The sequence below is a fragment of the Elephantulus edwardii genome, unplaced genomic scaffold (genome assembly GCF_000299155.1).
Source record: "Elephantulus edwardii isolate Elephantulus edwardi_28Jun2011 unplaced genomic scaffold, EleEdw1.0 scaffold00044, whole genome shotgun sequence".
Taxonomy (NCBI): domain Eukaryota; kingdom Metazoa; phylum Chordata; class Mammalia; order Macroscelidea; family Macroscelididae; genus Elephantulus; species Elephantulus edwardii.
In genome coordinates this window covers 3,992,004-4,013,703 of record NW_006399794.1, presented here as the reverse complement: position 1 = coordinate 4,013,703, position 21,700 = coordinate 3,992,004, and the positions used below count along the sequence as shown (strand labels likewise).

Below are 21,700 nucleotides of genomic sequence, written 5' to 3'. Positions count from 1 at the left end.
GGATGGGTTTGTCAGAGGCAATGAGATTGGCACAGGATAGAGCACGGTTTAGGGCTGTTGTACATAGGGTCACTATGAGTCGCAAACGACTCGACAGCACATAACAACAACAACAACAACTACTGACCTTAAGAATACTAGTAAGCACTATTATCAGCTTTGAAAACACAAAATGAACACTCTGAAGACAGAAACATATAACTAGAATCCTATCTTTCAAAGATTACAACAAAAGGTAAGCCTCTTGCTAAACAATACTTCAATTCTCTAAATCTCATTTGGTGTGTCAGTTAACACTTGAAGTTAAAACCTATAAAATCAAATAACTTATCAAGATAAACAGGAAATGATAAATGGAACCACACAGTATTTTGAAACTAGCTGGCTCCACTGAACCAGAAAAATCATAACTCTAAATGGTACAATGCTGTTTGTAAGTAATACCTTCCCAACTTTAAGATAAAACAGAGTCAACATAGATAAGCTTATTGCCTGCCCAGTATGACAACAAGACAGGTTGCCAACATGTCTGGAGTCACGTAAGTTGTTTTTCCAATGAGGTATTTATAAACTTAAATTATGGTCATATTGTCAAATGGCAACAGGTGGGAACATTCAAATGCTAAAGTATAATAGAGAAGGAAAAGAAAGTTTAGATAGAATAATAATGTATCAGCTGGACTGAGTAAACACACACTATTGCAGACAACTCTGGCTGGCCTCATTTCCTTCTAGTGGTTCAGTATATGTAACACGTGCACCAACTGCCTGTTCGGTTTTGAAGTGACTGCCAAGTCCTGGAGTCAATACTTTAAATTTTAGTACTCCAGTTAGCTAGACTAATTTTGGATTATTTTTCCAAACTCTTAGACTTGACTCTCCAAAGCGCTTTAAATGTCTAGAACTGAAATACCTACTGCAAAAGGGGCAGGGAGGCATTGACTATTGCCTTGTCATGAAATTAAAGCTCATAAAGCTGAGAGAACTGAAACATCAGCAGGTGTGAATTATTTTATCTTTAAATTGTCATCCTAACAACGCCCTGAAGCATAGAGTAATCTGAAAAATGCCCTAAGGCAAAAAGTAATAGGCTTTAAAAATATCATTGAAAAATATTAATGAAATTAAGTCACCTACAAATTGGAAAAGTAGTAAAACACAGTAATTACACATGCAATACCTTCCCATCCAAAGACTAGCCTGACAAGACGTTACAGATGATGCGTTCTCATCAGAGTTTTCAGAGGTGGCGCTCTGTGCCAATACTCCTGCTGCTTGACTTGTAATGTCTTTATAAAGCTGGATAAACTGGTACAAGTTCATGATCCGTGAAGCTTCCACAATTCCACTGCTTTTGTTAATCTAAAAGCACAAAGGAACATTTAACAGAGTGGAACATTTTTTAAGCTCGTTTGTTTTGTTGTTTTTGTGCTTTTTTTTTTTAAAAACCCAAAACAAAAAACAAATATATAGTCAAATTTCCAAAGAAATAAAGTTTTAGGGCTTGCAAATTATATACTAAGACAGCAATATTTAAATTTAAATAAATAATAACATGATGTTTCTTATATTTGTGGAGCTTAAAGAATTTACACGAACTTATATCATTTCCCAATTCCAATAATACTGTAAGATGGGGAAGTCATCACCCTTTTTAGAGTTGATGAGGTTAGGCAACTTTTCCAGAAATTAATGTAAATATAAATACAATTCTTTTACTTAAAAAAATGTATCCAACAATCATCTGCCATTCTATTGCAACTGAAACAGTAGATTGCTTTCATGAATATCAAGTTTCATTTTATAGGCCAACTTTCAATCTAAAACAAGAAAATCACATTTAAGGACATGTTAACAAAAGCAACTGAATTTTCCCGGGATGGCTATTTTGAACTATAGTAAAAAAACCTTATTTAGCTACCGCATTTTTCCGACTAAGGAGCTCTGGTGATAGTCTGTAGTGTGCTGTGCTGCTAACCCAAAGGCCCAGTGTCTCCAGTGATTTGAATCCACCTGCAGAGAAAGACAGGCAGGCAGTCTCCTCTGGTTAAGATTTACAACTTCACAAACCCATTAGAGGTTTGATATGAGTGAGAACTGACTCAATAGCAGTGAGTTCAAGGTTTTAATTTTTTTTTCTTTTTGCTGATGGCATAAGCCTACATATAGAAAACCTCAAAGAATTTACACACAAAAAGCTACTAGAGCAAAACATACTCAGCACACCGGTACAAAAAACAGGGTGACACACACACACAAAAATCAGTGAGTAAATACATATATGTGGATATCTAGAATGAGCAATCTGAAAAAAATAAGAAAATAATTGCATTTATAATACTATATAAAAGAATTAAATATCTAGCATTAAATTTAACCAAATAAGTAAAAAACACTTATTCATAGAAAACTAGAAATTACTAAATTTCCTGCTAGTAGTTAGACCTGAAGCATTATACTACTGAGGGACTCCTAGGAAAGGTCCCGTTGAGATTTGCACTCTGAGGCTGGATTTAACAGGTGAATCATTATATTACGGGACCAGAGGTGAAAATATAGAGACATAAGAAAGACTTCCTTTCAGCACAGAAAATGGTATGTAAGATAAGATAGAGGGTTAACTTCCAGGTAAGATGAAAGACTAGGCAGGCAGCAGCCAACATCCTTTTCAACACATCAGAAAACAAAATTAATGAATAGATATAATCCTGAACCCTGAGTTTAAAAAAGATAGATCCAGTAGTAATTCAAACACCAGCAGAAGGAAGATAGAGAATGAAAACCCTGAGTAAGGAGACAGAGCATTCAACTGTAGACGGCACAGAGTGGTCATTCTGAACAGGCAGCTTTCTGCTCAGTGTGGCAACATGAGACTGCATTGTTGTCCACACTGGCAGCTGGCTGAGGACAACAAAGGTACACTCTTCCCTTTGTTCCCTATACATTCTTGGGGATCAGGGGAACGACCTCACCCCACCCCACCACCTACTGTCTGGCTGACAGTGTTCCCAACCCTGGCCCCAGGCGTATCCAAGGCCAGGCTTTCACCAATTTTTTCTGGTGTTGGAAGTGTGTGCACATCTCCATATGCAGACTCACTATCTCTTGGAGCATTTCTGCTGAGGCTTGTCCTGAAGTGATAGGGGCACCCCCACTGACCAGAGTATTTGCCTCTCACTGGGTACCTTTGTAGATTTCTTAGCCACACTCACATTTGGAGCAGTGTGTCATTTATGCATTATGCATTATCATTGGAGATCTCAGATTGCCAGTTACTGTCTCTTTATGCCAGCAGAAAGTGCCATCTCTGACTGGGTACCTTGTCTGCACCCATTACCTGGACTGGCAAAGGCACTATCCCTGGCCAGGTAGACTCTCCCAGGCAACTCTAGGGCCAGCAGAATCTCTGTCTCAGGCTGGGTACCCTGCCCTTTGATTTCTGCTTTAGCTGTAGAGGAGGGGCCATGGCCACATACACATTTTGGGCACACAGCCATTTTAAAAATAAGCAGAAACTCTGCCCTAACTGGGCACCCAAACACCAACCTTCTGTGGGACTGGCAGTATTCCATCCCAGGCCAGACATCTTGTCTCTACCATCCATAGCACAAACAAGAACACAATTTCTTTTTTCTTTGTTCCAGAAAGGGAGAGAATGACAGTTGCACCTTAGATGTCTGCTCATAAGCTCCTATGGCCCCAGTCACTACTTACCAAGGTAGAATGTAAAGCACTGTCTTTATGTACTATATTATGTCAGTTGACCTTGACATTTTCCGAGACTTAGAGTCCTAAGGCCCTAGGACCAGCAACTCAATTCTTTCAGGGACTTTGGTTCTGATGAACAAGTTTGCATATGATGCCTCCTATTGGCTCTGCACAGTTACATGAATATACTGTGCTGCTAACCCAAAGACTGCAGCTGTCCGGCAGTCTGAATCACAAATGACTCAGAGAGAGAAAGATGAGCACCCTCCGCCTGTGTGATTTAGACTTGGAAACGCACTGGAGCAATAAGTGTAAGTCAGTTCTGACTTGAAGGCAATGAAAGAGAGAGAATATGAATGCAGAAATATCATCTGCCAAGTCTATGTACAGTGATGAGTAGAGTCTTTTTTGTCTATCCCTATCTATTCATTTTGTTTATTTTTGTTTAAACTAGTTGAAGGAAATTTCATAAGCAGAGGCACTGAAGTGGGAAAGTAATGGGATATACCTTATTTAGCTAAGCCTGGTGAAAATAATGAGTATAAAAAGGGATACTTACTGGTACCAAGTTGATTCGGACTCATGATTTTAGGTCAGAGTAGAACCACCTAGGTTCCCAAGAGTAAAAATCTTTATGGCAGTACACCGTCTCACCTTTTCTTGAAAAGCAACCAGTAGGTTCAAACAGCTAACATTTTTAGTTAGCAGCTGAATGTCTTAACCCCAGTACCACCAGAGCTCCTTATAAAAGGAGCACTGACATAGCAGTGAAAAGGGAGGGAGAGAATAGGCTGCAGTCACACCGTTAGAGGTCCTTGTAATAAGATTAGAAAGTTGGAACAATTTTTGTGGGTAGTGAGTAAATTTTAAGCAAGAAAATGACTGATAAGAATTGTGTTTTAGAAAAAAAAAATTAAAAAAAAAAAGAATTGTGTTTTAGAGGAATTATCTCATAGAAACATAAGTTATAATTAGAAGAAGAACCTGAAGGTATAGTAATTAATTTAGTTGGCCACCCAATGCGGACAGAGAGTGGGGTGGAGCTCCTGGATTAAAACAAGCTTGGAAGGAGGAGTGGCATCCACTTCCATAATAGCTTGCCTCTGAAACCCTATGAACCTGGAGAGAGGATGAAAGGCACCCAAGCATCGAGGACACTCCTTCATAGGGTCACTATGAGTTGCCTGCGGCTCGACGGCACTTAACAACAACAACATATTGGGAGAAAGCATGACATAGACTGTGATATGGTGCAGGACGGGGCAGAGTTCAGATCTGTTGTTCATAGGGTTGCTATGAGTTGTAGTGGACTTGATGGCACTTAACAAGAGCAACAAATTCGAGGTGAAACATAGTAAAAGCAACAAGACCAGATGACTGGTTTACTTTAAAAGACGGATCAGAAAGAAATGAATGAGAATACAAGTTTTTTAAAATTACCATTTCCCGTAGGCTTTTAAACAAATTCATTTTTAAATCATTTTGCAAGATTACATACTCTGTAAATTCACATCTGTGCAGTGAAAGCATATGAGACATACTGAACCTATAGGAATGGTTTCCCATGTTTTCAGTGCAATTCATTCTTCATTTCTTCTTTGTCTTTACCTTATAAAGCAAAAAAGTTGCAGATTCCCAGTTACTGGGGTTAGGTGGGTATGTGGTATTTGTTTTATTGTTGCTCGGTGCCATCAAGTAGACTGTAACTCATAGCAACTCTCTGAACAACAGATCTGAACCCTGCCCTATCCTGCACCATCGTCACCATCTCTGGTACACTTGAGCTCATTGTTACAGTCACTTTATCAATCCAACTTGTTGTCCTCATCTCTTTCTCTAACCCTTCATCTTTGCCAGGATGACATCTTCTTCCAAGGACTGGTCTCTCTCAGAACATGCCCAAAGTATGTGAGACATAGCATCCTTATCTCTAAGGAGCACCTTGTTTAAAATTTCTAGAATTTAATGTAAATATAACATGAATCTAACAATAAAAGCAACTGAAAGAAAAATCAGACAATGACTCCAAAATGTGGTTGGTATATATTTTTGAGCTCAGGGATTAAAGTATACATAACTTTAAACTAGATCCTGAATCAAGCACTTTAATGTATATTCTGTCAATCTGACCTGTGGTATATATGTACAAAATAAGAAGTTATAGTGGTAGTCACTAAAACATTAGCTATCTCTGTGATTAATACTACAAAAATTTTGAAAGCTTTTTCTTTGGCAGCTATTGCATACTGCCTTTTAACATGTAATGTATTTCTAAATTAAGCAAAATTTAAGAGCAGATAAGCCCATCTGAAAGGTGTTAAACTGTATTTTATCTAAAGCAATTATAAACTTTAATAGGTGCCACTCAACTTGAGGCATTTGGTGAAGGCTGAAATGAAAATCTCTGTGTTCTTCCTTCTCTAATTATCTTTAAAATTCTGTTACTACTTAAACAATTAAAACTACTAATTTGGATCAACTCTGTAACTGACTCTTCTATACGAAAAGCACAGTGGTGACCAGCATGAGGAGGAAACATGGCATATTATTGTGTAACATCCAAGCTCTTAAGGGAACTATCTCCTAACCTAGGGGTTCTCTATTGCTTGGTCAGGAATATACTTCAGGAATTCATGAATACTCAGTTTATCATTTATATCCATGATGTTGTTATGTGCTGTCAAGTCACTTGCAACTCATAGTGATCCTATGTACAACAGGTCTGAACCCTGTTCTATCATGAGCCAGTCGTATTGTCTCTGACACAGCTATCCCCATTACCCCAGACACTAAGTCAATCCATCTCATCCAGGGTCTTCCTCTCTTTGTTCTGTCCCTCCACCCACCCAAGTATGATGTCCCTCTTTAAGGACTAGTCCCTCCTTGCAACATGCCCAAAGTATGTCAGTCGAAGCTTCAGAATCCTTGCCTTCAAGGAGCAGCCTCGTCTCACCCTCGCTAGAAGGAACTTGTTTGTTCTCCTAGCAGTCCATGGTATATTCAATACTCTTCTCGAGGATCACAGCTCAAAAGCATCAATTTTCCTTCTATCATGCCTAGTCACTGTCCAGCTGTCTGATGAATAGAAAGTAATTGTGAAGACCATGGCCTGGATCAGGCACACCTTAGTCCGCACCCTGACATCATTGCTATTCAGTACTCTGGAGAGGTCACTGACAGCTGACTTTCCCAATACAATTAATCTTTTGATTTCCTGGCTGCTGGTACCAAGAGTGTTGATTGTGGACCCAAGCAAACGGAAACTGTTAACAACCTCAATCTCTTCACCTTCTATCATGGTTCTGCCAATTGGCCCAGTAGTGAGAATCTTTGTTTTCTTGATGTTGAGCTTCAGTTCATATTGAAGACTGCAGTCCTTGACCTTCTTTAGCAAGCAAGATTGTATCATCTGCATAACGCAGGTTGTTGATGAGTCTTCCTCCAACCCTGATGCCACATTCCTTCTCATAGAGCTCAGCCTCTCAGATGATCTGTTCCACATATAGATTGAAAAGATATGGAGGTATGTTGCATCCCTGGGATACAACACCCTTCCATGCAGTGTTTCTTTGCTCTGTTCTGATGACTGCCTTTCTGGTCCAAGGATAGGTTTCACATAAGAACAATCAAATGTTCTGGGATTCCCATTCTCAGAGTTAGCCACAGTTTGTCATGATCCACACAGTCAAATGCCTTTGCATAGTCAAAACTCGGACATATATTCCCCTGGTACTCTCTGCTTTCTGCCAAGATCAATCTAACATTAGCAATACTATCCCTAATATCACGGCCTTTTCTAAATCCAGTCTGCATATCTGGCAATTCTCTGTTGATGTGCAGTTCCAGTAATTTTTTGGATAATTTTCAGCAGAATCTTGCTTGCATGTGATATAAATAATTGTTTGTTGTTATGTGCCGTCGAGTCGCTTGCGACTCATAGCGACCCTATGTACAACAGCCCTAAACTCCGCTCTGTCCTGTGCCAATCGCACTGTCTCTGACACTCCCATCCCAATTATCCCAGTCACTGAATCAATCCACCTCATAGAGGGCCTTCCTCTCCTGTGCTGTCCCTCCACCCTCCCAAGCATGATGTCCCTCTTCAAGGACCGGTCTCTCCTCACAACATGTCCAAAGTATGTTAGACGGAGCCTCAGAATCCTTGCCTTCAAGGAGCCGCCTGGTTTCACCCTTTCTAGGAGGAATTTGTTTGTTTTCTTAGCAGTCCATGGTATTCTCAATACTCTTCTCCAGCACCACAGCTCAAAGGCATCAATTCTCCTTCTATCCTCCTTGGTCTTTGTCCAACTCTCTGATGCATAACAAGTGATTGCGAAGACCATAGCCTGTATCAGACATACCTTAGTCTCCAGAGAGACACCATTGCTCTTCAGAACTTTGGAGAGGTCCCTAACAGCAGACTTTCCCATGGTAATGCGCCTTTTAATTTCCTGGCTGCTGGTGCCAAGACTGCTGACTATGGAGCCAAGCAAACTAAAGCTGTGTACAATCTCAATCTCTTCACCATCCATCCTGATGCTGCCGATTGGTCCAGTGGTGAGAATCTTTGTCTTCTTGACATTGAGCCTCAATCCATATTGTAGGCTGCAGTCCTTGACACTCTGCAGCAGGCACTTCAGGTCCTCTTCAGTTTCAGCAAGCAGGGTTGTGTCATCCGCATAACGCAGGTTGTTGATAAATCGTCCACCAATCTTGACCCCACATTTCTCCTTATAGGGCCCAGCCTCCCGGATAATCTGTTCTGCATATAGGTTGAAAAGGTATGGAGATAGGATGCATCCCTGGCATACACCCTACCCAATTTTGAACCATGCAGTGTTCTGATAATTTCTGCACTCTGTCGGATCACCTTCCTTTGGAATGGGAATAAATACGGATCTCTTCCAGTCAGTTTGCCAGGTGGTTGGCCTCCAGATTTCTTGGCACAACCTGATGAGTGCATCCAGGACAGAGTCTGTTAAAACATGTCAATTGGTATGCTGTCAATTCCTGGGGCCTTGTCTTCCGCCAGTTTCTTCATAACAACATGAACTTCTTTCTTCATCATCACAGGTTCTTGCTCATACACTGTTTAATGAAATTCTTCTATGTCAGCCAATTTATTTTGATACAATGACTCTGTATACTCCTTTTGTCTTCTTTTAATGCTTCCTGGATCATTTAATATTCTTCCCAATGCATCCTTAAGTATCACAACTTGAGGCTGGAATTTGTTGTTTAGTTTCTTCAACTTAAGAAATGCTGAGCCTGGAGCTCTGGTGGCCTAGTGGCAAGAAGCTGTCCTGCAATCCCGAAGGCATGTGGTTCAAATCCACCAGATGCTCTGCTGGAGAAGGAGGGGAAATCTCCTCCTGTGCCAATCAGATCTGACTCGACGGTACACAAGAAGAAAAAGAAAAAGAAGGAAGAAGAAGAAGAAGGAAAAAAAGAAATGCTGAGCAAATTCGGCCCTTTTGAATTTCTGACTCCAGCTCTTTGCACATTTCATTATAATACTTTGCTTTGTCTTCCTGCGCTGTCCTTTAAAATCTGTTTGGCTCCTTAATTTCTTTGCTTTGGCTTCTCAGCACTATAGTGCAATACTCAAGAGTCTCATCTGACATCCTTCTTGGTCTTCTTCCTCCTCTGTCTTTGTAATGCATCCTTCATGGATGATAGTCTTGATATTCTTCCACAGCTCATTAGTGTTCAAGGCCTCAAATCTGTTCCTGAAATGGTTTTGAAGCTCAGGTGGGACAGACTCAAGGTAAAATTTTGGTTCTTGTTGATTTAACCTTCTTTAATTTCAGCTTGAACTTGCATATGAGTGATGGTTTGTTCCACAATCAGCACCTGGCCTAGTTGTTATAGCTGATATTGAGCTTCTCTAATAATTTTTTTTCTGCGTATGTAATTGATCTGATTCCTATGCATACCATCAAGTAAAATCCATGTTTATAGTCTTCATTTAGGTTTCTTATAAAAAGTATTTGCAATGGATAAAATCAATGATTGTACAGAATTCTATCATTCTATCTCCAGCCTCATTTCTGTCACCAAGTCCATGTTTTCCAACTACTGATCCTTCTTCCCTGTTCTCAACTTTTGCATTCCAGTCACCCATTATTATTTATGCATCTTTACATTTCGTTAAAATCCATCTGACATCAGCAGTGATATATACCTCGTTCTAACCTCTTCTGAATCCAGCTTGAATTGCTAGCAGTTTCCTGTTAATGTACTGTTTCAGCAGTTCTAAAATAATTTTCATTATTGATATTGACAATACTTTCATTTGATATTGATGATATTGTCTGACAATTTATACAATCTGTTGAGGCATCTTTTTTTTGGAATGAGACCAAGGTTAGTTGGCCACGTAGATCGCTTTCCAATTTCTTGGCATAAACCAGTGAGCATGACCAGGGTTATATTTGTTTGCTGAAGTACCTCAACTTTTAGCCAATGCCTTCAGTGCTACTTGAGCTTTCTTATTTTTCTTTGGTTCTTGATCATATTCTTGATATAAGTCATTATCAACCAATTCTTTTTTGGTACAGTGACTTTGTATTCCTTCAATTTCTTTTGATGTGTTGCATCATTCATATTTGCACATAGACTCCTTCAGTATTGCAACACTTTCATTTTTTTTTATTTTTTTAATTTTATTTTTGTGTGCGTGTACTGTCAAATCAGATCTGACCGGTACAGGAGGAGATTATCCCTCCTTCCCCAGCAGAGCATCTGACGGATTCGAACCGTGCACCTCTGGGATTGTAGTGCAGTTCCTTGCCACTAGGCCACCAGAGCTCCCCTCAACACTTTCATTTACACACATACATATGCTCTAGTGGCCTACTGTTAAGGAGCTGCACTGCCAATTGGCAGGAAAAAGATGGTCACTCTCCTCCAATGCGATTCACTGACACGCTGGAGGGTCAGCTATGGGTCAGTTCCGACTTGATAACACTTAACAACAATAACAACAATGCATCAGTCACAGTTGACTTAATAGCCCATAACAAAAACAGTAACAATGGTGTAGAGGGAAGAAGATGGGCAGTACCCTCCCATAAAAGGTTACAGCCTTAGAAACCCAATGAAAGGTTGCTATGAGTCAGACTGATTCACTGGCAATCGGGAGTGGTACGTAGCAATTAAATCTAAATATTAGTTGGAAGGCAACAGCACTATTAAATCTATATTTTACAAGACCACAAAAATATTAACACTTAGTTCCCCTAATGTGCAATGTACAATCTGCTAATCTTCCATCCTCCAAAGGAAAAAGTTAGGCAGTCTCCTCCTGTAAAGATTTACAGCCTCAGGACTTCAAGGAGGGTTGCCGTTGCCTTGAGTCACAGTTTACTTGACTCCAGTGGGTTTGCTAAATAACACTAGTGGGATTCTACTCATCAAAACAGTTTTGGTCAGAGTTGAAAGTCTCTATCAGTCTCACCTTGGTACAGACTATCCGTACGCCCACTTTCCACAAGGCAGAGGAGTCAGATCCAGGCTGTACTTCAAAGAGAAGATGTTTTTCCTGACCAGCAGCTATTTTTGAAGTTCTGAAAAGAGATAAATAAATTTTCTCATTTCACATTCATATACAAAATAATGGTCTTATAAAAAAATTTAAGCAACACCTCGAGAAAAGAAAACAAGAACAAGTAGACAAAGACAATGATAATCAATGTATTAATCAGATTCTTAATATGTGAATAAAGATACTGGATTGATAAAAAGTAGAGGAACCCCCAAGAAGATTGCCCTAAGATACCCTTTGAACTTAGAAATGAAGTAATTCCTAGTGGTCACCTTGCATCCAAATAAACTGGCTTATAAAATAAATATCACCCTTGAGCAATATACTTCCTTAAGTAACCAACTATTTATTATCAAAAGGTCAACATCTACCCTTAAAAAGATGAGATGCTAAGGAGGGGTAAGGAAGGTAGATTAATAAAGAAAGAACCAAAAGAATGGAAATGAGAATGCTAAAACATTGTAAAATATGTAACCAATTGTTTTTTATTTAGAACGGACTCATAGCTGACCCTCCAGGAGGTTTACAGCAGGTTACAGAGACTGTAAATCACATAGGAGGAGACTGCCTATTTTTCTCCTGCAGAGAAGCTTGTGGTTTTGAGCTGCCTGCTTTTGTGTTGGCAATACAACTTATTACCTACTAGGCATAACTGTGATACAGTAGGTTGATTTTTCAAAATTACCTTCCTAGCTATTGGCTTTGAGTTTTGGTATATAGCTGGGTGGTGGTTGTTGTTGTTCGGTGCCATCAAATTGAGTATGACTCATATGACCCTTTTGAAAAAAAGGTCTGAACCCTGTTTTATCCTCTGCTATCCTCACACTTCCTGAAGCACTTAAGCCCACTGCGAGAGTCACTGTGTCAATCTGTTTGAGGGTTTTCCTCTTCTTCACCAACCCTCCACCCTTCCTAGCATCATGTCCTTCTCTAAGGAATAGTCCCTCCTAGAAACATGCCCCAAGTATGTGAGGTGAAGTCTCATCATTCTTGCCTCCAAAAAACACTTTGGCTGCACTCTCTCCAAGATATACCTGTTTGTTCTCTTGGCTGTCCATAAGATTTTCAGTACTCTTTTCCAAAACCACAGCTCAAAGGCATCAATTCTTTACCTAACTGGATAGGGCTATACTAGTAAGTGAATGAGGTAAATAACACCTTATTGGTGGAGATATGCAAATAAGGTGTGTAGGTTATTAACGAGAAGATCAGTCTTTTGTCATTGCACCAGCCTTCAACTGAGTAGCTTCAGACATAAAAGGGGAATGCTGCTACCAACAAGAAAGGAGAAGTAGAAACCACAGTATGTCCATTTGGATCAGTGATTCCTGTGCAAGACAGACCAGGACTAGACTAACACAGCTGGAGAATCAGAAATAGCCAAGAACCAGAGGTTCATGTGAGACAGAGCCAAAGTGGAACAGCCACCCCATGGAGCCACGGCCTTTGTCCAAGCTTACTAGAGGGGTAGGATCAGACGCCATAACTAGTAACTCTAACAGAGCTTTATAACACTGGCCCAGTCATTAGGATGAAGGTCAGAGGACTTTCTGGCATACCTGAAAAGCTGTCCTGATTGAAAAACTGTATCTTATTTATAATTAAAAATTATACCCTTTTAACTTTCTCAATAAACCTAATAATTTTAAGCCTGGTCTGTGAGCTCTGTGTGGCCACAGCAATAGATCTAGTAGCAGAGCGTGAGAGCCTCGGGAGGCATTATTGTGTGTTGTGCTGTACTGTTGGGTCAGAACTGACACACAGCTGACCCTCCAGGGAGTTTTCAGAGGCAGTAGATGGCACAAGAGGAGACTGTCCATCCTTATCCCATGGAGCAGCTTTGAACTACATGCCTTTGGGATTACAGTACAGCTTACCACTAGACTACTAGTTGGTGTTAAAAGGGTTAGAAGGAGGGGAGCTCTGGTGGCCTAGTGGCAAGGAGTTGCACTGCAATCAGAGAGATATGTGGTTCAAATCCACCAGATGCTCTGCTGGAGAAGGAGGGTCCATCTCCTCCTATACCAGTCAGATCCAATTTGACAGTACATACACAAACAAACAAAATAACAAAATAAAGTTAAAAAAAAGTTTTTAAAAAGGGCTAGAAGTAGGTGTGGGAGTGTGGGGCATGTCTGACTTCATAGGAATTGACTCTGTGCTGATGATGTGAGACGGGACTGTCTCCCCTTATGAGGATGGTGGAGGCTAGAACTATCCAAACCAATGACACCTACATTGTTTTCTTATCAATATCATGGAACAATCTGTGTAAAAATTAATTGACACACTTGCCTAAAACATAAGATTTTTAAAAATTGATGCTAATGATATTATTGACGATAAGAATGATAGGAGAGAGAACAAGTGTTGGATAAGGTAAGCCAGTAAAAGGGGAAATAAAGAGATGAATAAACAATGTTTTGAACTTACATAACACACAACTTTATATATGAAGCTTTAAGTCAAAAGTATAATGGAATAGTTAGAAAACTCTTTTAGTATCTATATCACAGAGGTCTTTCAATTTTTAACAAAGACAATTTGAAAAACAATGAACTATACAAAAGGATTATCTCAAAAAGTAAACTACTCAAAAGGATTATCTGTTTTCACCTATTCAACTTTTTACTGTTATCTCAGTTGTATATAAAGAACTCTTTCTCTTCACTGTGCTTATTTAAGCAACAACACAAACATTTCCCTTTGAAAAGATTTTATAGATAATCTGAGGTCAAATCAAGCAAAACAAATTATTTTACGATACTTTAAATATGGTTCTACTATCCTTCCCTAGCAGAGTTATTTTAGAGAGTTACAAGATTGTAAAGTGAAAATTTAAAACTTTTAGAGATTAACTCACTATCACGCTATCAGCACTAATTTAGGTCAGTCCAAAGAGGTAGGTACTTTGATATTGCAGCTCTCTTATCATTGTTAACATTTTTGTTTGAGGATCCCTGGGTATATCCTCTTCAACTAAGTGACTTAGAGATAAATAAACTGAGTCTGTCAAAAATCAACAACTGTCCCTAAGTAATAAAGTCTGTCAGACAAAATAATTCAGTTGTGCCAGTTCCTAGTCCTATTTTCCAACTACAAAGACATGCTCCTTTGTGAATTAGTGTGTGTCGTTTTAGCCTTACACTCCAAAGACAGTACTGCACTATCAAACACCCAACTCTGACCTATGGGGATTGGTTTTAAGAACCAAAACTGATGAGAAATGTCCTGTGCTAAATAAGGAAAATGAAGGTGTTCGTAATTGTTACCTCTGTCTGCCTGCAGACAATTTCCTAAGACACATTTTATTCAAAGAAAACTTATAGACTGGAGATAACACACATATAAATATATAAATTCTAAGACTCTAAAGGAACTATAAATGTCATTGATGAGAATTGAAACAATAAAGATAAAACCACAGTCCATTCTTATTATACTGCTAAAATTCTCAACCAAATTTTACTCCTTAAATAGAAATTAAATTTGCTCTATAAACTTTCATTCAAATCACAATAAATAAAAAAAGAAATATGCTCCTAAAAGTAATGTTTCAAAAACTACTACCTGGATAATTTTTAAAAAGAGGAAAAAAGAGTAAGATGCTAAAGGTTTTTAAAACCCATGATTAGCTACATTTTTATCATAAACGATGACATTATTAAAATACAGTGAAATGCAAAACTCCCTTAACTGCCTTGTTCTCCAGCAATTTCCTATCTACACACAAACAGAAGTTTAACATGCATCCTTACTTTCTATGCATATATAGGTACAGAGAGAAATTTTCGTTATTTTTAAGGAAGACAATCCAATAGTCTCAAAACCAATCTCCATGATTCAGAGCTGGGTGTTTGACAGGGCAGTGCTGTCTGAGGACTGTAAGGCTAACCCTATACAGAAGAAGCATGACTTTAGAACTAGTAAACGGAACTAGGAACTGGCACAACTGAATTACTTTGTCTGGCAGGCTTTGTTACCTAGGGCTAGATGTTAATTTCTAAAATTTATTTTAAGGAAAGTTTACAGAGACTTTGGATTTCCTTTCATTCATTCATTGCCGTACTTTACTCCCTGCCCATCGCTTCCCCCCAATAGATGTTAAATTTTGAAAGACTCAATTTATTTATCTCTAAGTCACTTAGTGGAGGCTGATATGCCCATGGGTACTCATAAAAATATTAATAATGATTAAAGAGAGCTGAATTATCTAAGTATGTCTTCAAACTGATCTAAATTGGTGTTAATATGGTAGCATGGTATTGAGTTAACCTCTAAAAATGTGTTGTTTTTACATTTAAATTTTATGACATCAGGGGCTTCTTGACTGATAGTATCAGTAGACTCCAGTCATTTCCATAAAAAAATTATTTCATTTTAACTAATGTGCCAAGTGTCTAGAGTGTTAAGTATGTCTTGTACCATCTAATATTGTTATCATAAAGTGCAATGGGAGTTAGGTTGATCTGTTTTACCCTAAACTATTAATAGTGACTATTAAAGATGAGCCTAATCCAGGCCATGGTTTTCTCAATTACTTGTTATGCTTCAGAAAGTTGGACAATGACTAAGGATGATAGAAGAAGAATAGATGCCTTCGAGTTGCGATGCTAGGGAAGAGTCTTGAACATACCCTGGACTGCCAAGAAAACAAATAGGTCTGTCTTGGAGAGGGTGAAACCAAGTCTCTCCTTCAAAGTTAGGATTTTGAAGCTCCGCCTCACTTACTTTGGGCACATGGCCAGGAGAGATATGTCTTTGGAGAAGGACATCATGCTTAGAAGGGTGGAAAGACAGTGCAGGAGAGGGAGACCCCAGATGAGATGGATTAATACAGTAACTGGAGTGATGGGGGTTGGTGTGTCAGAATTAGTGAAATTGGCTTAGGAAGAGAAGGGTTCAGAGATGCTGTACATAGGATTGCTATACATTGCAGGTGACTCAACCAATAAATTCTATGACAGGTTTGGAAGCAAGAATGGCATCCAATTCCTAAATAACATGCCTCCAAAAACTCAATAGTTGCAGAGAGGCTTCAGGCCTTTTGTTCATAGGGTCGCTATGAGTCGTGCTTGACTCAAAGGCAATCAACAACAACAACAATTACTATTATACTAGTAGGTAAGGAATTACACAGCCAACATAAGGGCACACAGTTCTAATATGCCAGCTGTGTTCTATAGGGAAAAATAGATCGTCTCTTATTGTGTGATATACTGCCTCTGAAAACCCAGCATGGTATCAGTTATGAGTAGATTCTGACTTGACAGCATATAACAACCGGAGCAATGTTAAGTCCACATAATAAGCTGTTGTAGATGGCTACTGATTTTATGTGACCTTTACTGGTTTTAAGGAAAGGTAACGTGTAATCCTTGGAAGCACAGGAGTGGCATTCACTTCCTAAACAACATGCCTCTGGAAACTCTATGAACTTTGATAAATGTCGATAGTTATAGAAAGCCTTCAGGCCTTTTGTTCATAGGGTTGCTATGAGTCGTGCTTGACTCGAAGGCAATCAACAACAATGTGTAATGACAATCTTAGCACAAGCAGTCAGGAAATCTAAACTGCATTGGGGAAGTTGGCTGTTAAGGACATCTCCAAATTCTAAAGTCTAGAGATTAAAGTATATTTGATCCAGGCCATGGTCTTTGCAATTACTTGCTATGCAGCAGAGCTGGACAATGACTAAAGATGATAGAAGAATCGATGCCTTTGAGCTTTGGTGCTGGAGAAGAGTACTGAACATATCATGGACTGCCAAGACAATAAACAGGTCTGTATTGGAGAGGGTGAAACCAAGTTTCTCCTTGGAGGCTAGGATTTTGAAATTCTACTTTACATACTTTGGGTACGTGGCCAAGAGGAACCAGTCCCTGGAGGACATCATGCTTGGAAGGGTAGAGGGACAGTGCAATAAAGAAGGACTCCAGATGAGATGGATTGACACAGTAACTAGTGTAATGGAGGTAGTAGGTGTGTCAGTTTTGAGACTGGCTCGGATAGGGCAGGGTTCAGAGCTACTGTACATAGGGTCACTATGAGTCACAGACATATAAGAAGAACAACAGTGTGTAACAATGGAAAGAACTTTAGACTTTGGAGTACTGGATCTATCAGTAATAACTTAAATTTTTATTGTTGTTGTTGGGGGCTATTGAGTTGATTTTAATTCACAGCAACTCCATGTGACAAAGTTGAACAGCCTTAAAGAGGTACCTTGATTTTTATCTTTATAAAACATTGCCAAGTCTTTCTCCTATGGAGTAGCTGGTGTGTTCGCACTGTCAATCTTCTAGCAGCTAAGAGCTTAATTGTTTGCACCACCAGGGCTTCTTGGGTAATCATTTTAGACCTCAGTTAAAATACCCAAGTTAAAATACCCAAGTTGACAGGGTGACATACGCATTGCATATGCTCAGTAGGTATCTTGAATAGACTAAAGAAAACTATAAGATCTCATTTAAGAGGCAAATCCAAATGAGATTATACCACAAATGGAACAATATTTTTACTTATAGGGGAAAAGAAAATAATTAAAAAGTTATATATATATATATATATATATATGAAGAGAGGTGAGTATGGATAGCTTAATAGCTATAAAGATTTTTAGCCAATGATCACTATGAAATAAAACATATAAATGTAATCTTTTTAAAGACAGCAGTCTGGGTCATTGAGGGATAGAGTATCCAGTATATTTCAATAGTTTCTATACAGACTAGTACAAACTGATCTAATAAAGACTCTAATTCATAAACAAAACACTAAATTCTGTTGACTGTGACGTTCAAGAAGGTAGAAAAAACTCAAACTCATTGCCATCAAGTTGGAAATTACTCAGAGCTGACCCTCCAGTGGGTTTTCTGAGGCTATAAATTTTGCATGGGAAGACTGCTCATCTTTCTCTCATGAAGCAGGTGCTGAATTCTAAAGGGCAGAGAGGGGCCACTTTGGAGATAGGGGCACAACTCCGTATGAACTATGTCACTAGCACTCCTCTGAAAGAAAGCAGAGATATTTATATTTCATTTTAGAAAAAAATTATATTCATAATGATTAAACAGGGATCCAAATGGTATAATCTAACTAGAAAATATTAATAAATGAAATATCTAATTTCTCAGTGATGAAAAATGAGCTATTACTGTGTATGTATTTCTCTAGCAAAATGGCTCAATAAGCAAGCACACAGGATTTATATTTTTAACCAGCTAAACTGGTTGATATGTTGTTGTTGTTGTTTAATGCCGTCGAGTTGTAGACGACTCATAGCGACCCTATGAACGAACAGCCTGAGCACTGTTCGTACAAAGAGTTTCCAGAGGCAAGCCATTTTGGAAGTGGATGCCGCTCCTGCTTCCAGCTGGTTGATATAGAGATCTTTTTAATAATGCCTTTCATTATCCCAGGAGCCTTTCTCTAGAGGTGCTAATTGGCATATTCCCTTTTGTTATTCATCTGTAGAGAACTTTAAAGCAGAAATCAAATAACAGTACATTAGTGTACAATCTATAGATCACAAAGGTGGCATCTAAAATCCACTTACAGGGATGGTATGGGATTGACCAGCTTTTTGTTCAGTTGTGCACGACAGTTCAACTCAATGACAGCTGTCATCACCAGCAATGTACAATGACTGAGATATATGTTGTATATTCTAATATTGCTTTAGTATCTTTGTGCTGTCTTAAAAATTCAATTTTAATTTCCTTTAATCTCTTTTGTCCCCATTACATATTTTAAAATAACTACATAGGAAATCTACTTATGATAGGTGCTCAATATGTATTTGCTAACTACTGCTGAAAATGGTTGCAATTAAAGTAGAAAAAATACCATTAAGATCAGATTTACCAATTAGTATCTCTGAGTATTTCTCATGTAGCCATACTATAGGAGACACACATCAAAATTAAGAAAAAAGTAAACCTTACACATCATTAAGTTCAGCTACTCTCCCAAGAAATTCTTCATAAGTTAAGGAGCCACTTTCTCGAACCAATGTGATATGTTTTGCTACTTTTTCTGGTAACTTGTTAATAACCAATTGCGTTTGATCCGAAATTTGCTGTCCCATGATGAAGTGATGTCTCAAAATTCCAGAAAGGATGTCGCTTCATTCATATAGTTTCTGTCAAACATACATAAAAGTTAATTTTACTTTCAAGTATATCTATGATATATACACCCATCCCTTAAAAAAACTCAAACAAAAAAATTAGGAGTACTTTTAAGTTCAGAAGATGCAGGTGAAAATGTATTTAACAGATAACATTTTTGTGTTTTCAGATACACAGTTAAATTAGAAAACAAGATTCACTTATGTTATTGAGAGGCTAATTAAAGAGTAATTTCTTAAATTTTGCAAATATAAAACTATTAAAAGAAAAATAGAAATTTAAGTGATTGTATTTAATAGGAAGGACGCTCTGGCAGTTTAGTGGGTAGGGAATTGCAGTGTCAATCCAAATACTGGGGATTCAAGTCAACCAACTGCTCCACAGAAGAAAGATGTGCAATCTCCTATGCAATTTAGAGCCTCTGAATACCTGCTGGAGGGTCAGCTTTGTGTTGATTCTGACTCTACAACAATAAGTGTTGGAATTTTTTAAAACAATATTTAACAGAAATCTTTTTTACTTTATATAACTGTCATAAGAACATTTCCTGACTGCTTACATTTCAGCTTCTAAACTAAGTACTTTCCAAATATAATTCCTTATAACAAATCTTCGATGTAGTTACTATTTTATTCCTATCTCTTAAAGATAAGAATAGATTTAAATGATTTATCTAAGTTGACACGGTTGGTAGGTTGCAGAACTAAAATTTTAATTCATATTTTCAGATTGTAGCACTCACATTCTTAAATACAACTTAGACAACGTATATCTAGGTTATTTTTTTTATCTTAGATGTATTATACCTAAAAAAGTATTACTGGAGTTTTAAAATGCAAATATATAATATATTTTAAAGTTAATAATATAAATCATTTTTTGTCTGAAAAATTTGAGAAAATTAAACTACTAAGGAATTCACATTTTCTCTCTGTAAGAAAATTTCACATTTTCTGCTAGAGGAAGGGGGAGGTAGACAGTTATTTTACTTTCCAAATCTTCATTAATAATCCATTGCCATTAAGTTGATTCTCTTAAAGAGACCCACAGAACTGAATAGAACTGCCCACACTTTCCAAGGCTGCAAATTTTTACAGAAGTAGACTTTTTTCTGAAAGTCAGTAACCTTCAATTAAACTTTGCAGGTAACTAACTTGGAATTTAAGTAACTTATTTTGTAAATATGAAGATGTTATTTTAGTTAAAATAACCACTTTAATAATCTACTATCAATGTTGTTGTTATGTGCCATTGAGTAGATCACAACTCACAGCAACCCTATGCACAATAACTCTGAACCCTGCTCTATCCTGCGGCAATCTCACTGTCTCTGATAACACCTACCTACCTAACCCCCTTACTCCAGTTACTGTGTCAATCCATCTCATCTGGGGTCTTCTCCTGCACTGCCCCTATACCCTTCCTAGCATGATGTCGTTCTCTAAGAACTGGTCCTTCCTGGCCATGTGCCTAATATATGAGACACAGCCTCAAAATCCTTGCCTCCAAGAAACAGCTTGGCTTTCCCTATCCAGGTCAGACTGTTAGTTCTCTTGGCAGTCCCTGGTATGTTCAATACTCTTCTCCAGACTACTACTCAAAGGCATCAATTTTTCATCCTTGATCATTTCCCAGCTCTCTGATACATAACAGGTAACTGCAAAGCCTATGGCCTGAATCACGCACATCTTAGTCCCTTGTCTGACATAATTGCTCTTCAGCATTCTGGAGAGGTCCTCTACAGTAGATTTTCCTAATGCAATTCATCTTTTGATTCCTGACTGTTAGAAACAGAGATCAGTTATTGATTGACTTTAAATACAATCACAAAACAGGTATTTGATAACTGCTTTTTCTAAAGTTTTGTAAGATAAAATTCAAAGTATGGCTAGAGAACAGCTGGGTATTTTTACTCCAGATAACTTTTTTTTTTAATCCTTTAGTAAACATTTATGATTTTAATGAAAGTTTACAAATTTTGGATTTCCATTCATTCATTGTTGCACTTTTCTCCCTATCTACCCAGCCCCGTCAGTTCACTCTTCTCTTTGAAAAGTAAAAGAAAAATTCTTTCATTGGTATACAATCCCTTCCCCCAAGTCCACTCCACTATGCAGCTTTCGTTCTAGACTCCTGTCATGACAATAATACCTAATCATATACCTCTTTTAAACAGTTCTCACCCTCATCTGTTTCAATGCAGTACACATTATTTATCCCCTTTTCTTACGTTTTCCACAATCCCGAAGTCAGTCCCATTTTACAACTGTGGCACTACGCAGTATTTTTCCTTTTGTGACTGAGACACTTCACT

General features: G+C 38.2%; 1 protein-coding gene across 1 annotated transcript in view; it reads right to left on the bottom strand.

Annotated features, from left to right (window-relative positions):
- The window catches only part of RNF141 (ring finger protein 141), a 65,649-nt gene that overhangs the window by 21,899 nt on the left and 22,050 nt on the right, over positions 1-21,700 (bottom strand). Inside the window, exons 2-4 of the mRNA XM_006885416.1 lie at positions 19,201-19,397; positions 11,168-11,276; positions 1,181-1,362 (exon numbers count right to left, since the gene is read on the bottom strand). Of these exons, the coding sequence (XP_006885478.1) occupies positions 1,181-1,362; positions 11,168-11,276; positions 19,201-19,343 (434 nt within the window). The 5' untranslated portion in view covers positions 19,344-19,397. The remainder of the gene's footprint in view (positions 1-1,180; positions 1,363-11,167; positions 11,277-19,200; positions 19,398-21,700) is intronic.